Source organism: Cydia fagiglandana, chromosome 14 (genome assembly GCF_963556715.1).
Source record: "Cydia fagiglandana chromosome 14, ilCydFagi1.1, whole genome shotgun sequence".
Lineage (NCBI taxonomy): Eukaryota > Metazoa > Arthropoda > Insecta > Lepidoptera > Tortricidae > Cydia > Cydia fagiglandana.
The window spans coordinates 19539104-19553906 of NC_085945.1; the positions used below are offsets into that span (position 1 = coordinate 19539104).

At 41.1% G+C, this 14803-nt stretch overlaps 2 protein-coding genes across 2 annotated transcripts; one reads left to right on the forward strand and one right to left on the reverse strand.

Moving 5' to 3' along the window:
- Positions 1 to 309: 309 nt before the first annotated feature.
- Positions 310 to 4152, reverse strand: LOC134670922 (replication factor C subunit 2). Its single transcript, XM_063528756.1, has 4 exons — positions 3662 to 4152; positions 2952 to 3173; positions 725 to 961; positions 310 to 582 (listed from the first exon to the last, which is right to left on the reverse strand). Exons 1-4 carry the CDS (start codon positions 4013 to 4015, stop codon positions 355 to 357), a joined length of 1041 nt encoding a protein of 346 aa, XP_063384826.1. The 5' UTR covers positions 4016 to 4152; the 3' UTR covers positions 310 to 354.
- Positions 4153 to 4424: 272 nt separating this feature from the next.
- On the forward strand, positions 4425 to 14308 carry LOC134670929 (charged multivesicular body protein 2a). Its single transcript, XM_063528763.1, is given in 7 exon segments — positions 4425 to 4552; positions 4715 to 4901; positions 7214 to 7426; positions 7788 to 7885; positions 10092 to 10189; positions 10348 to 10424; positions 10426 to 14308. Coding segments are annotated over 6 exon segments (723 nt in total). The 5' UTR covers positions 4425 to 4552; positions 4715 to 4733; the 3' UTR covers positions 10495 to 14308.
- The last annotated feature ends 495 nt before the right edge of the window (positions 14309 to 14803 follow it).

A 14803-nucleotide genomic window follows, 5' to 3' on the forward strand; every position in this document is an offset into this window, starting at 1 on the left:
TATTTTCCAAAAAGTATAACAATTTATTCTTAGACATGAATAACTTAAACTTTACTGTCTAACTAAAGCTAAGGAACTTAGTGACAAAGGAGTCAGTACAAATAATTTCTTCACTTTTTGTATACTAACATTACTTACTAACTATTAATAAAAACACAATGACCATTTGAAGATGTCATTTCATGAATGTGAAAGACTTCATCAATCTAAGTATTCAATAATGCACTCATGAAGTTTGCTTAAGTTCACTGTGCCTATCCGCACCGCACCACCACACGCGTTACCATATAAATGGTCGCTATTTATAAAGCATCACTACAAGTTGGCCCTAACACCGGGCAACACCCTCCCTTGTCACCAGTCCGACTCGCCTCCGCCGGCCACGCGGCACATCCTCGCCAGCAGCCCGGCCAGCTGCAGCGGCGCGGACAGCCCGTCGGCGACGCGCATGTGCGTCAGCCCCACCTCGCGGATGAAGGCGAGCCGCAGCTCCTCGCTCGCCTCCAGCGTCTTGCACACGCGGAAGATGTTTGACACGATGTCCTCGGCCGCGTAACCTAGTTTGCACAACTTTGCAATCACCTGCAAAAGAACAATAGAGTTGACTATTGACTCATGTTTAGTTTATACAAAGAAAAATGTGCCTTACCTATCAAAGATATATTATGACTCAAAACAAGATGGCAAGTCAAGTGGTAAAAGATGTACAGGAAAGTGTACATACCTTATAGGCCTCGTGTATATCCTGCCTGGTGCAGGCCTCCAGCATGCCCCGCACGAGCATGGGATGCGGCTCGTCGCACACTTTGAACACGCTGTCCGGGGCCACGTGGCGGAAGCCCTGCGCCGTGGCCTGCAGGTTGTTGAGCGCGGCGCGGAGGTCGCCCTGCGCTGTGAACACTACGGCGCTCACGCCTTCTTCCGTGTAGGAGAGCTGCTCCTTCTCGCATACCTCTACCACCTGCAAACAATTTCAATAAGATGCAAAAATTAGCCAATATAGACAATTTCAGGAATTTTTCAATCTCAAATTTCCTGTCTGGAAACAACGCCAGCGCCAGACTCATCATATACAGTCAGATCAGATAAAAATATTTTTAATTATTTTGAAATTAGAAGAGGTTTCCATGCGTAATCCCTAATTTAATTAAAGGCTACATACTACAGTACCATCACCCATACTGTTAATTGTACATTGCTGGACGTTATGCCTTTTGGAATAAAGTCCACCAATGTATAGTTAGGAGTGTTGCTGTTTGTACATATTTAAAGACTGTATCGTTTGTTATGAATACAACTTTACTTAGCCGTTTTTTCTGGTATTATATTTTTATTAAAAAATTACACATATAGTTTAATTAGTGCTTTAATAATAAGTAACATTTCGTCCTGGGAGATCACGTAAAGCATATGGTTTGGACAATATTTACCCAATCCTCCCGAATAACTACAACGATTTTGGACAAATACTACAAGAAAATTTACGGTTTGCGAACAAGACGAGATATTACACAAAAAAAATCGTACTATGTAAACAGCAATTACATATGATTCGTAAAGCGAAACATCTGGGCATAGTCTAATCATTTCTTTTAGTTGGAAAAAAAGTTTTGGATCTGTGCTTGGTGGCCTTTTAGAGAATATGGCATGTTACTTACGACAACCCCGACTTTGGTATACAATATAACCATCATGGAGCGTTTCTATCGACCTGTTCTAGCCATGGTTCAACGCCATGAATGTCCGTTAGGCTTTGGATTTCGGTAGATTCTTTTAGCTGTTTCCCTCATTTCGCTGGCGTCAGAAATTGACGGGAATCCAAAATGTTGCATAAAAAGTCGTTTTCATGTAAAGATAAAAATTCACCACATTTATTCTGTGGATGTTCAATTGAGCAATCATGAAAAGGACACTTAGATGGCATATTTTGGCAGCATATTAACCTTTTGTTTCTTTAAATCGGACCAAGGAATCGGTGAAATAGTCTCAAATTAAGCTCGATAGGCTTGTCCGAATTACATTTGCTAGACGGTATTAAAATCATCATAAAGTCCCTAAAATAAAATAAATGTAAAACCTTCTTATATCAGATATGGCTTAAAAATACCCCCAGATTATACCTTAAGAACATAGTAATACAAAATAATACACACGTCAACAGTTAGACCAGGTTTTATCTGTATTTAAAATAAACGATACAGTCCTTAAGTGTTTAACTGACCAAGGTCTGTCACCTTGTATTTGCATTAAGATTTACAAATCGTCTGTCAACAGTTAGTCCAGTCATTATATCCAAAAAACCGACCCTACCCCGGCTGGATAGTAGGTCACTATCCGGTATCGGGCCGGATAGTAAAATAATGGCCGGATAGGCCGGATACCGGATAGTAACCTACTATCTGGTGCATCTCTAATAATCAGTTCTTGAATATTTTTTTTGTAGGTCCCGCGGGGGGGGGGTCACTGGGAGTGAAAATTCAAAAACATAAATTCAATAACAGGCGTAATCCGTAATTTTTTGGGGCCGCCGTCATCGAAATCGATGAGGAGGACTATATAAATATAAATTCAAAAAGTAGACTGAATCAGGCTCCTGTGTATATTCGAAAAACGGTTTTTCTTGAATAACTCGGCCAATTTTGATTTTACAGTAAAACCGTGAGGACAAAAATTATAGGAAATTTTATTCTCTACACATTTGGTCCTCACAATTTTTCTTCTAGGATCAATATTTTGGAAATTAAATTTGAAAAAAGCGACATATTCAAAATATTTTCATCATCTCGTTTAGTCCTCTTCATTTATGGCGTAAAGTTGAAAATAAACCAGTTGAAATTATTACACTCCCAGTGACCCCCCCCCCCCCGAACAACCTACGAAAAAAAATCCAAGAACTGATTATTCACAGGTCAAAATCTATAATGACTGAACTAAGTGTGATGATGATATACCTTGGCAAGTATCTGAGCATCTGTAAGCTTCGAGTAACGTAGCACAGCACACCGGGATTGTATAGGCTCAATGATCTTTTCAGAGGTATTGGCTGCTAGCGCAAAACGTGTGGTGGCCGAGTACAGCTCCATGGTGCGCCGCAGCGCCTGCTGGGCACCCTCTGTCATGCTGTCTGCCTCATCCAAGATGACAATCTTATGTCGACCGGGTGGCAGTGTCACCTGCAACCAAAACCATCCCATTTTCATTTGTCTGGTAATATGCTAGTTCTGCACAGGTTATTTCACAGCAACCAAGAAATCTAATAATGAATAGTTTAAAATTCCTGATCCTATGTTTATTGTTTTCAAATAATAGAGCCTCCTCTTTTTTTTCGAAATCATTCAAAATGCAGCCTTTTTTTAAGAGGGGAAATGCTTTTGATTGATTGAATTTTTAGTAAACATTTACATTTAATACATTTTCCCTGGCTTAATCAATCTATTTTAGCACAAAAAATCAAAGTTAGCAGTTTAGCAATCAAGAGCAGAATAAATCAAAATTATTAGAGATACATGTTACTCATTAAGTATATCAATACCTACTATATATATCTACTATAACCATACCTAACTGGGGGTATGGCATATTATTTTGGTGCGTATATTGCATAAACTTCACAGATGTATGAATGGTAATTACATAGTAAACAATGAAGAGTGATGTGAACCTTCTGTTGCGCGAACATCTTGATCTTGTTGCGCACGACGTCGATGCCTCGGTCGTTGGAGGCGTTGAGCTCGAGCACGGCGTCCTTGAACGCGGGCCCCAGCAGCGCGCGCGCCAGGCACAGGATCGTGGTGGTCTTGCCCACGCCCGGCGGGCCCGCGATGATGATGTTGGGCGCGTTGCCCGTGCGCGCGAACACCGCCAGCCGAGCCACGGTGTCCTCGTTCCCCACGATGTCCGCAAACGTCTGAGGCCGGTACTTCTCGATCCACGGCAGGTGTCCCGCCGGCTTGCTCTGGCTCGGCTTCGGCTCCGGCTCGTCCACTTCCATTATAGTTATGTCGTCGTCGCTCATTGTCCTGACGATTTATGAAAGCAATATCGATAAAAACAATTTCTCTTTTCTCGAAATAAAATAATGTTGGAAATAAATGAAAAGAAAAAAATGTAAATACGCGCGCAATGCGCGGTTTCACTTGCCAAATTTGACATTGACGGTTGACCACAGACTAAACTTTTTTTTTTCACGCAAATGTATTTATTCTGTTTAAGTTACATGTTTAAACGACTGTACTGAAGTAGCACACGTATAAAGTTATCATAAACTGGGATGGTTTTACAATGTTGTACCATGGTTGTACCTCTATACAAAAGGGAGTCAAAATGACAGATGATTGACAGAAGTGAACACTAAGGAAGTCCCTATTTGGGTAAACAAAATTTTGTTTCCCAACTAAACCCTGAAATTGGTATGTATATAATTTTGCCCTAAAAAAGTGTACATTTTATACCTACGTCGTTTTATTAAAGTTGACCTTGTAGCGAGTTGAATGCCGAATATCGAGCGGTGAATCATCACATCACATCATCTACTGTATTTACGCATACACAGGTAAACATGTCTCCAAATGTAATTAAAGTCTAATTAAATGTAACCTAATGACCATGCGCATTCTATCGAACCAAAAATCATAAGGTATCAAAAGATTTAGCCACTTAAATAATGTATACAAGTGTCCTTCAGTCTTTTAATGACATTGGTAGTTGAGGGCAGGTCCAGCTGAGCAGCTAGGATGGAGTGGCTGTTCGGGCACCGCATGACGCCGGAGGAGATGCTGCGCAAGAACCAGCGCGCGCTGAACAAGGCGGTGCGCGACCTGGAGCGCGAGCGCGCCAAGATGGAGCAGCAGGAGAAGAAGCTTATCAATGATATCAAGAAGCTGGCCAAGGAGGGGCAGATGGTACTCTCCACTATCTACCCATACTACTCTATCACTGGAAACACTTAAGTGAACATTTTCAAATAACATTTCTATCCTAAGGCTTAAAAATAATCTATATAAGTAAAAAAAAAGTATTTTGCACATAAATTAATTTACCTGGACAGATGTTAATATACAAATAAAATTTTAATTCATATGTAAGAACTATGTACATCAAAATTGAGCTTTAACACTTTCGCAACCGGGCAAAAAACGGCGCACTACCCCAGAAACCGGTTGTCTATATCTGCGTACAAAACCAGAGGCGTAACTAGGGGGGGGTTGGAGGGGGCACGTGCCCCGGGCGCCGTCCAAGGGGGGGGGGGCGCCAAAATGGACAAAATACCTCCCATAGAAAATGGACCAGCCAAAATGTAGGACACAGCCAAATTTTTTTTCGCGACTTGCTCAGTAGGTGTAATCCCAAAATCTCCCTGGCAAGGAAAATGCAGTTATTTTTTAGCCAACCTGTATACAGGATGGTCCAAACCTTGACGTCCAAAAATTTTTTTTAGTATCGTCGTCGTGGGTTATCAGAATATATGTATATACCCCATGATTAGCCGATTTTTCGTAGTTTACGAGTTTAACTTTTAACTTTTGTTAAGAAATTCCGGGGTGAAGCTTTGCTTTGCTTTTATGTCTTCTAATACATGTTCGTGGTATTTGCACATATAACATGAAATAGCGATGGGGAAGTGACACCATAAAATAATAGTAGAAATAACAAAAGAGGACTTTTTTAATGAATTACTAATTTGGAAGCTTTCCACCTCAGTTCCTTTGACCGGCGACTCTGAAAAATTAGGACTATTAAGTATCACTTTTTTGACCTTTTAAAAAAACTTAGGGTCTAGTAGTTTCTAAAATAACAAAAAGTCCTTGAAATCGCTTGTATTTTATCATTATTTATTTTTTATTTATTTAGGTAAGGGCAACATCTAAGCTTGAACTCAGCTCAACTCAGCCAAGTGAGGATGCTGTTGTTTTAGCAACTGCGCCGTTGGTCAAGGATTATGTTACAAAAAGAAACAATAAAGTTCAATAGTTTTTTTTTTTATTAAATCTTCACCCCAGAATTTCTTAACAAACGTTAAAAGTAATAAAAATCATAATTCGAAAACTACGAAACGTCGGCTAACGTACATATTCTGATAGCCCACAGCGTGAGAAATTTAAAAAAATTATGGTCGTCAAGGTTTGGACCATCCTGTATAAGACATGCCGTGATAACATCGCTCGTTCTGTGATACTAGAATGTCGTGAAAAACCTGTGTCAGGTTTCGATGTGGGATCGGGACAAACTAGTCCAATTCAATCCCACCAAGACTCAATTTTGCGCGTTTAGGGCTAAGAAAACCTCATTTTTCAAGGCACAAGCCTTCCCATGTCAGGGAGTATTGGGAGCCTCGGTGTTGAGATCTCCATCAGTGACGTCCAATAATTTCGTAGCCACCTTGCTGGGTAGGCTGCGCTCGTATCCAAAAAAAACTCGGTGTGCTCAATAAAGGGAGGCGATACTTTACTCTGGGGTAGACAGATCCCATTTATTGAGTACTGCTGTCACCTTTGGGCAGGAGCATCTGGATGCCACCTTGGACCCTTCAAATCAGTCCAAAGGCGCGCTGTACCTGTGAATAGTCTACGATCCCAAACTCACAAGCGATATTGAACCTTTAAGTCTAAAGAGATCTCCAAAAAATAAGTGTATAAGTTTTAAAATGGTCGGCAACGCGCATGTGACCGCTGACCATCAGGTGGGTCGTAAGCTTGTTAGCCACCGATGTACTAAAAACACTTTTTTGTCTCAATTGAAAGTAAACTGTAAGTAATAAGTAAAAAAGTAACTCTTTCGTTAGTTCATTTCGTTTGGGGGGGAGGGGGGGCGCAAATTTTGTGCCTGCCCCGGGCGCCATATCCTCTAGCTACGCCTCTGTACAAAACAACCCGTTGTCCGGCATCTGAGCAAACATTACGAGTGCCTACCAGGCGGGTTCTCGGTAGTCAAAGTGTTAAGTTTTTGTTTCTGCCTGACACTAAAGAAAATATTTTAGTTACACATTTTCATTTTGCAGACTATTTTTTCTGATACTTGTAAAATTTTCAGGATTGTCAGAAACTACGTTGATGTGAGTGAACCTAGTGCATATCCCATTTTATGGTTTTCAGAAAAAATGCTGTGTGCACAAATGAAATATTGCCAAAAGAGGACTGCAGTACAATACATAATAATTTACTGTTTCCAATTACTTTTGATGTAATATTAATGAATAATGATGTGGTGTCTTTAGGATGCAGTAAAGATAATGGCGAAAGACCTGGTGCGCACGCGGCGCTACGTGCGCAAGTTCATGCTGATGAAGGCCAACATCCAGGCTGTCGGGCTCAAGATCCAGACCCTCAAGTCACAGTCCACCATGGCGCAGGCCATGCGAGGCGTCACGCGGGCCATGGCCACCATGAACAGGCAGTTGAACATGCCACAGATACAGAAGATACTGCAGGTTTGTGCTATAAGTCATCTTAGCAGTGGCGGATTTGCCCTAAGGCACAGTAGGCCCGGGCCTAGGGCGGCAAGATATTTAGGGGCGGCAAATATTCGCTGATGGTAACAAGAAATAACTCTAAATGTAGTCAATATTATGGGTGCCTTGAAAGGGGCGGCTACAGGGCCTGGGGCCTAGGGCGGCAAAGACTGCAAATCCGCCACTGCATCTTAGTCTGTGAGAGGTAGGAGTTTAAGACCTCTTTTGATAATATTACAAATATAGAGATATTTTTACTATGTGTTTATTACAGTTTATGAATGTTGAGATTCCCTTTTATGTTAAAAAAAAGCTTAATGTCTAATTTGATACATTTCAGGAGTTTGAGAAGCAGTCGGAGATCATGGATATGAAAGAAGAGATGATGAATGATTCCATCGATGAAGCCATGGAGGGAGATGAGGACGAAGAGGAGAGGTAACTGCAGTTTTATCTTATTGATTAATGGTACCCACATCCACATTGTTCACTGACCATTCCTAAGCCATATTTTATTGATTTTTTTTAATTTTATTGATTTTTTTTAATTTTATTTATTAAATATTATTATAGAAGTACATAATACATAGCACAGTGAGCAAAAAACAAAGCCAATAACAGACATATTGCAAAGACAAAGTGCACCAGAGGTCAGTTAAGAGTCTTGCCACTATAAACCATAATAAATGTCATGTACCAAGGAAAAAAAATGCCAAAGCCTCCAGAGTCCAGAGTTGCTATCAGACCAGCGTCGTCTGGACACTGGACGCTTTGGTATTTTTTTCCTTTGTATATGACATTTATTTTATTTTGGTTTATATTTTAAATAGTAGTGTGTCTACTAAAACTTTTCAAATTCATGACTGACAAAATATTAAATTACATAAGTGTGTCTACTTGATATAACACAAATTAAAATATTTTTATGGAAAGTAAGTTAACGGGTTGGTTAAAGCAGAATCTTTTAACTTTAAATACAACCAAAACGAAATTCCTTTGTTTCCATAAGACAGCGGCTTCTTCACCAGGACTTCAGGTAAAACTTAAAGTCCACAATCGTAGTTGCACTGTTTCTTCAGCCCAAACTTGTATGTGTGACCATATGACAAGATCGAACAAAATAAAGTACCTCAGAATTGTGATAGACGAGAAACTAAACTTCAAGCTGCACGTGGAGGCAGTGGCAGGTAGGGTCAGAAAGCTGATATACACCATGAAGATGCTAAGGGAATCAGCCGACTTATCCCTATTAAGAACCATTTATACCGCTCTAGGACAATCGATAATCAATTACTGCATCCTTGCCTAGGGAGGTACAACCTCGACTATCCTTCTGAAATTAGAAAGAGCGCAAAGAGCGGTACTAAAAGTAGCCTTGAAGAAATCAATTAGGTATCCTACGAAGGTCTTATACAATGACGCTCAAGTACTCAGTGTTCGGAAGCTCTATCTTCTGAGGGTGGCTCTGTCGGTACACAAAATGGTTCTAAACTCATCAAACTACAATAGGTTACTCAAAAATCGAATATTTAAAATTCCTACGATTGCCGTGAAAACCACATTTGCACATCGTTTTTCAGTCTTTCTACACCCCCGAATCTACAATCGTTTAGTTAATTTATACAATTTTAAAGATTACTCTGTACTCGAAACAAAAAAGCTCTTAACAGTTAATATGATAAACTTATCCTTTTTAGACACAGAAAACATTATTAGGATAATATCCTAATATAACACATACATACACCACACACACACACACACACACACTAACACACACACACATACACACAACGTGTCGACACTCAATTAGATTAATAATTTTTACTTCAGGCTTTATGTTTTTCTTATAAATTAATTTCCTTATTCTACTTTTATTTCTGTTCAACATTGTGCAATAGCCGCTTATGTAATACTTATCTTTAAGTTAATCGTATGTTTTCTCTCACGGGACAGGCTTATGCCTAGTGTGGGGGTCAGTATAAACTGTAAATGTTCTCATGTTTTTTGGAAATAAACTATTTGTATTTGTATTAGTTCTTGGGTCTATATAATAGAGTTTAGATATAACTGGACGTTACCGGTTTATTTAATCGTCCAATTCGGCTAAAGGCTTGGCCACATACAGAGCGCGACGCAGCGCCGCGTCCACGCCGCGCGACCGCGGCACATGCTAACAGGTTACCGACGTCAAACAGACTGCGTCCCGCCGGTATCACGCCCCGCTTCTGTCGCGCCCCGCGCCGCGCGGCCCCTTGCGTCCGCGCGGCGCGTGCGCAGCGCTGCGCCGAGCGAACGCGGCGGCCCGCCGCGTCGCGCAAGGTCACATCAGTAGGATCGGACGTTAGGCCGCGCCGCGTTCACGCGCGCGATGAGGGCGTGTTGAGAGCGTGAGGCCGGCGCGATCGGCGCGCGCCCTGTTTGACCAGGCATCACGCGGCGCGGACGCGGCGCTGCGTCGCGCTCTGTGCGTGGCCAAGCCTTAAAGCTATTTTCAGACAACTACCTATGACGAGTGATGACTGACGACGATCATGAAGGCGATTTGTATGCTCGTTTGCCTCATTCCTATATCATAAAAAAATAGGTTCTTGTGTGAGTTTGTAAAAGCAAAAATGGCTTAACGGGATGTGTTTATTTTCAGTGACGCGGTGGTGGGACAGATCTTGGATGAGCTGGGGCTGCAGCTCAACGACACGCTGTCCGGGCTGCCGCAGGCGACGGGCTCGCTCTCGATATCCGGTGAGTCCGCGGCCACGTCGGCAATCAACTCGTTAGGCTAAACTCCCATACTTTCAACCTCGACTCGGCTCGAGGTATGAGAAAACCGAATTGAGGATCTCGTTTTTAAATTTTGATGTCAGTGAATAACATCTGATGTTTGATATATGTCATTGCAGCGAAAACGCCAGCATCGCCTCAGGCAGTAGCGGGCGGGTCCGGCGGCGGCGGCGGCGGGGGCGGCGGCGCGGGGGGCGGCGGGGGGGGGGGTGGCGGACGCCGACGCCGAGCTGCAGGCGCGGCTCGACAACCTGCGCCGCGAGTAGCCTCCAAGCGCTCCTGCTAAGACTACGGTATAGGAGAGACGGCAAAAACAAGACAGCGTGCTAATTGTTTACAGGGTTAGCGATCCGTCTCAGTCGCGGTAGTGAGAGGAAATCTAAGAATATAAATATTGTGTTAATTGATTGTTCACGACGACAAGTTAAGAGTTAAGGACAAATTCGCATCAAACCGATGGGGTTGGCAAAGGTTTGCATAGATGGTGCCATCATAGCTTGCCCCTTTTTCTATGAGATTTAATTTAATTTGATTTATTCACGAATAAGCTTACAGTCTAATGAACCAAGGCGCTTATAAGTAATGTTTAATATTATACATGCTATGTTACACTTACACTATAAAATTACATGTCAACGGTACAAAAACAGAAACAAATTCAATTATCAATTAAGTATCAAAATAATATGTCAATAAAGCTAATAAATATTAATTAATCAATTAAATTCAAAAATTCATACATGCCTTTAATAACGTGGTAAGATGCATGATAAAAAATGTCAACGTCAGGTAACCGCAGAGACATATCATTTAACAGAGCGATAGCTCTTGCAGAGGGAGCGTTTGCCGCCCAGCGCGTGCGCCTCACCGGGCATGCGAACAGGCGCCGGCGCCGTCGCGAAACGACCGCCCCACCCTCCCCCGCCGCGGGGCAACGGCGAGGGGGCGGAACAGAAAGACCTATTCTTGACAGTGTAGATGGATTCCAGACTTGGTTGCACAGGAGCTTATAATAATGCACCATCAGTAACAACTTCCGCCGCAACTCTAATGTATCCAGCCCGACCATACCACTGACAAACAATGATGGATACATATAAGGATAATATCCTAACTTTTTCCTATATACAGGGTGAAATTTAATTCACTGGCCAAATTGAAACAACCCAAAGAACTCGAAAAAATATTAAACACGTGTTTTTTCTTTTAATACCGCTCAGTACATTTTTTTCGAAATAACTCATCATCAAGTTGTCCTAAAAACCTCGTACGTTATGGTGAACCGACAACTACCCACTACACCCGCTTCTCTCGTATCAGTTAAGGTCATTGACACCCCGCCCCTCCCGCTGTTTGCAATCGCGTCACCAATTATGAACCCTATTGCAGCGAGATTACCTACATAAGTTGCTAATTTTTCCTTTCATATTAACGGGTTTAGAACCGTCAAAATGCAAAGGCAACCCATTTTGAATCTAAAATGTTATTTCTGACTAATGATTATTAACAAAACGTCCGTGGCTTAAAAACAATGAGTAAAAACTAGGTCAGGAATCTTTGCATTCAGGCGTATTTAAAAAATTGAATCAACTTACGTACATTTGATTAAAAATCGACGCAATTAACGAAAGTCCCACGAGATGGTACTCTTGGATTCAATCTTTGTCTGCTAAGGCGTGGAACGGATTCCATTTCGTATAATCTTTGTGCACCACGTAAACACTCACCACTTAATAAATAACACCGTACCACTTCGTAATATTCCCGGTTCGAAAACATTTTTTTTAACCTTAGTACGCGCGCAATTATTATTTTAAGGTTGGCGAGTGACGAGTGACTAATCATTTATGCTTACCGTTATGTTTACCGCTAGCGCGGAATGGTTTAGTTTAGACTACCCTCGAAATTGATAAACCTGCCTACCATCGCCAACACTAACTGGGTGGACCCTATTGCAATGATAATAAGGTTTAGTGAAGGTCAGATAAGGGTTTTGCTGATGTTGTTGTTAAAACCTACTATTAGGTTTGTTTACATTTGTGGTAATAGGGTGACCACGACTCGTGGAAAATATTTAAAAATTGAAAAATGTAAATTAAAAAAAAGTGTACTCTTTTTTTTCGCTAAATAGATTCCTCAAGTGTAATCTAGTGCCGGGAATGAATATGGCCAGTGATTTAAATTTCACCCTGTAGAAATCGAGCAAATTTCCTCTGGATTCTTTCGATCATGAGGGTATATTTGCTTTCGTGCGGATCCCAGATACAAGCACCAAATTCAAGTTTGCTGCGAACATAGGCGTTGTATAGCAACAGCAAAACACGAGTGTCACAAAACTGGCTCGATACCCTCATGATAAACCCCAGGACCTTGTTCGCCTGCTTACAGATCTTGGTAACGTGCGTCCTAAAGTCAAGTCTCGAGTCCAAGGTCAGTCCCAGGTCAGTTACCTCATCAACGCGATCCATGAATGCGTCATTAATGTGGTATTGTTTGATGTGAGGTGACCGAATTCTAGAGAACGTAATAACTTTACATTTAGATGTGTTAAAATGCAGTTTATTGTCCTCACTCCACTCGGTCACCGCATCTATGTCCCTTTGGAGGTCCTCCAGATCAGACTTGTCTCCTGCTCCCAGAAACAACTTCAAGTCATCAGCGAACAACAAACAGCCAGCAGTGTGTACCACGCTCGGCAAGTCATTTATCATTATCGTAAATAATGTTGGGCCGAGAGTGCTGCCCTGACTCACGCCGCGCCGGACCGGGTGAAAAAAGGTCTAGAACTATATCCACCCCACTCAACGTACTGGTTTCTGTCACGAAGGTAATTAGATAGAAAGTTCAGTAGGTGCGGCGTAAAACCCAGGGCACTACATTTTTGAAGCAGGATGTCGTTATCTACCAGGTCAAATGCCTTTTTGAAGTCAAAATAAGCCGCATCCACCTGCCGACCTGCATCTAGCTCGTCTCTGACGTGGTCTACAAAGTTTACATGATTAGTGACTTGCATTTTACATGATGAGTGATTTGGCTTAAAGGGCTAGCACTCCGGGAGTGCCGGCAGAAGTGAAAACTTAATGACATTGTAACAGTTTTTCGATCACTTCTATCACGTGTCCGTCTTACGTCTTACAAATCTTACGGTCACGTGACCTGTCGCGAGTTTAACATTATTTCTCCATCACAAAAAGTACACAGCGCCGCTAAAGTTTTCGCTTCAAAAACAAAAATTGGACACAATTCTAGAGATTGACAGGATGACAGGGCAAGCTATGCTGGCACCATCCGTTTAATCCTTCGACCGGCCAACCCCATTGCGTGACCGAAAAATCGCCTTGATTGCAAACTTAATAAGAAAACTGTTTCCAAATTTTGCTTAGTAGTCTCACTAACCCATTTGAATCGTTAACCTGTTTGTGAACGCGTGCGACACCCTTGTAGGTCTATTAAAGAAACTCGCTTTAGCTTTGCACGAATGTACTCGTGTATACTCATAATTTCAGTCGGATCTTAACTCCGATATAAAACTATTATCCATAGCAATCAGCTAAGCGAACAATATTGAAATGTATTTGCATATTACTCTTTTATCGGCAAGATAGCTATGCCATTTACAATCAAAATTTCACTTCCGAAGATAACTGTACAGCCAATGGCGTATTAAAAATTGGTCTTTACATTAAAAGTGAGATTGGTTGTAGCACTCGTTTTCGCAATATATTAATTTGGTACGTGAAAATACAAATAATGAATACCATGGAATATATATACATACTAGCACAGATCCGTTCCCAGGAGGTTCCCAGTAAGAGACATTGATCGTCTATTAGATAGGTACATCTTGTAAAATAAGGACTATTTTTACTTTTAAAGGATCTAATTATTTTGTTTGGAGAGCCCTGTGTCGGGACACCAGACGAGCCTCAACTCACCCAATAGCAATAAATGGACACTCTAGTAATGATAAGCTAGCAACCCTGTATTATATACCGCGCGCCGCGCAACGTCGAAGGAACGCAATGTTGTTATTATAATAATTAAGTTTATCTACATTTTAATAAATATTTTTGTAATGAAGTAGTCTTTTATTAGAACAAAATGAAACGCAATTTAACCTTCTCCGTTTATTTAATATGTATAACACGTACAGATAACATTATAATAAAATATGATTTGCTTAAACAATGTTCTAAAAATTGCACATCCCCTATTCTACGCTTACTCTACGTAAGGAATTCACTTATTAAATAAATATATAACATACAGTAACCATAATCACACCTAATTTTTTTATTTAATCACCTAATGTCAGTATAAGAACCATGGATCATAACTAGGTCAACTTTTTTTTGTTTGCTTTTATTTTAATTGAGATAAAATTGATCAAAATTACTAATTGTTTTAAAGTCTGTCGTGAGTACCTACTGACAACATCGATATTACGGTTGAATCTTGAAACAGTATACTCCATCTACTTGATACTCGAAATCGTGCTTATTTTGAAAAATCTACTCCTCTACCGTGAATAGAAAAATACATTTCGGGATATGTTTGTTTAGTTCGCAGATCCAC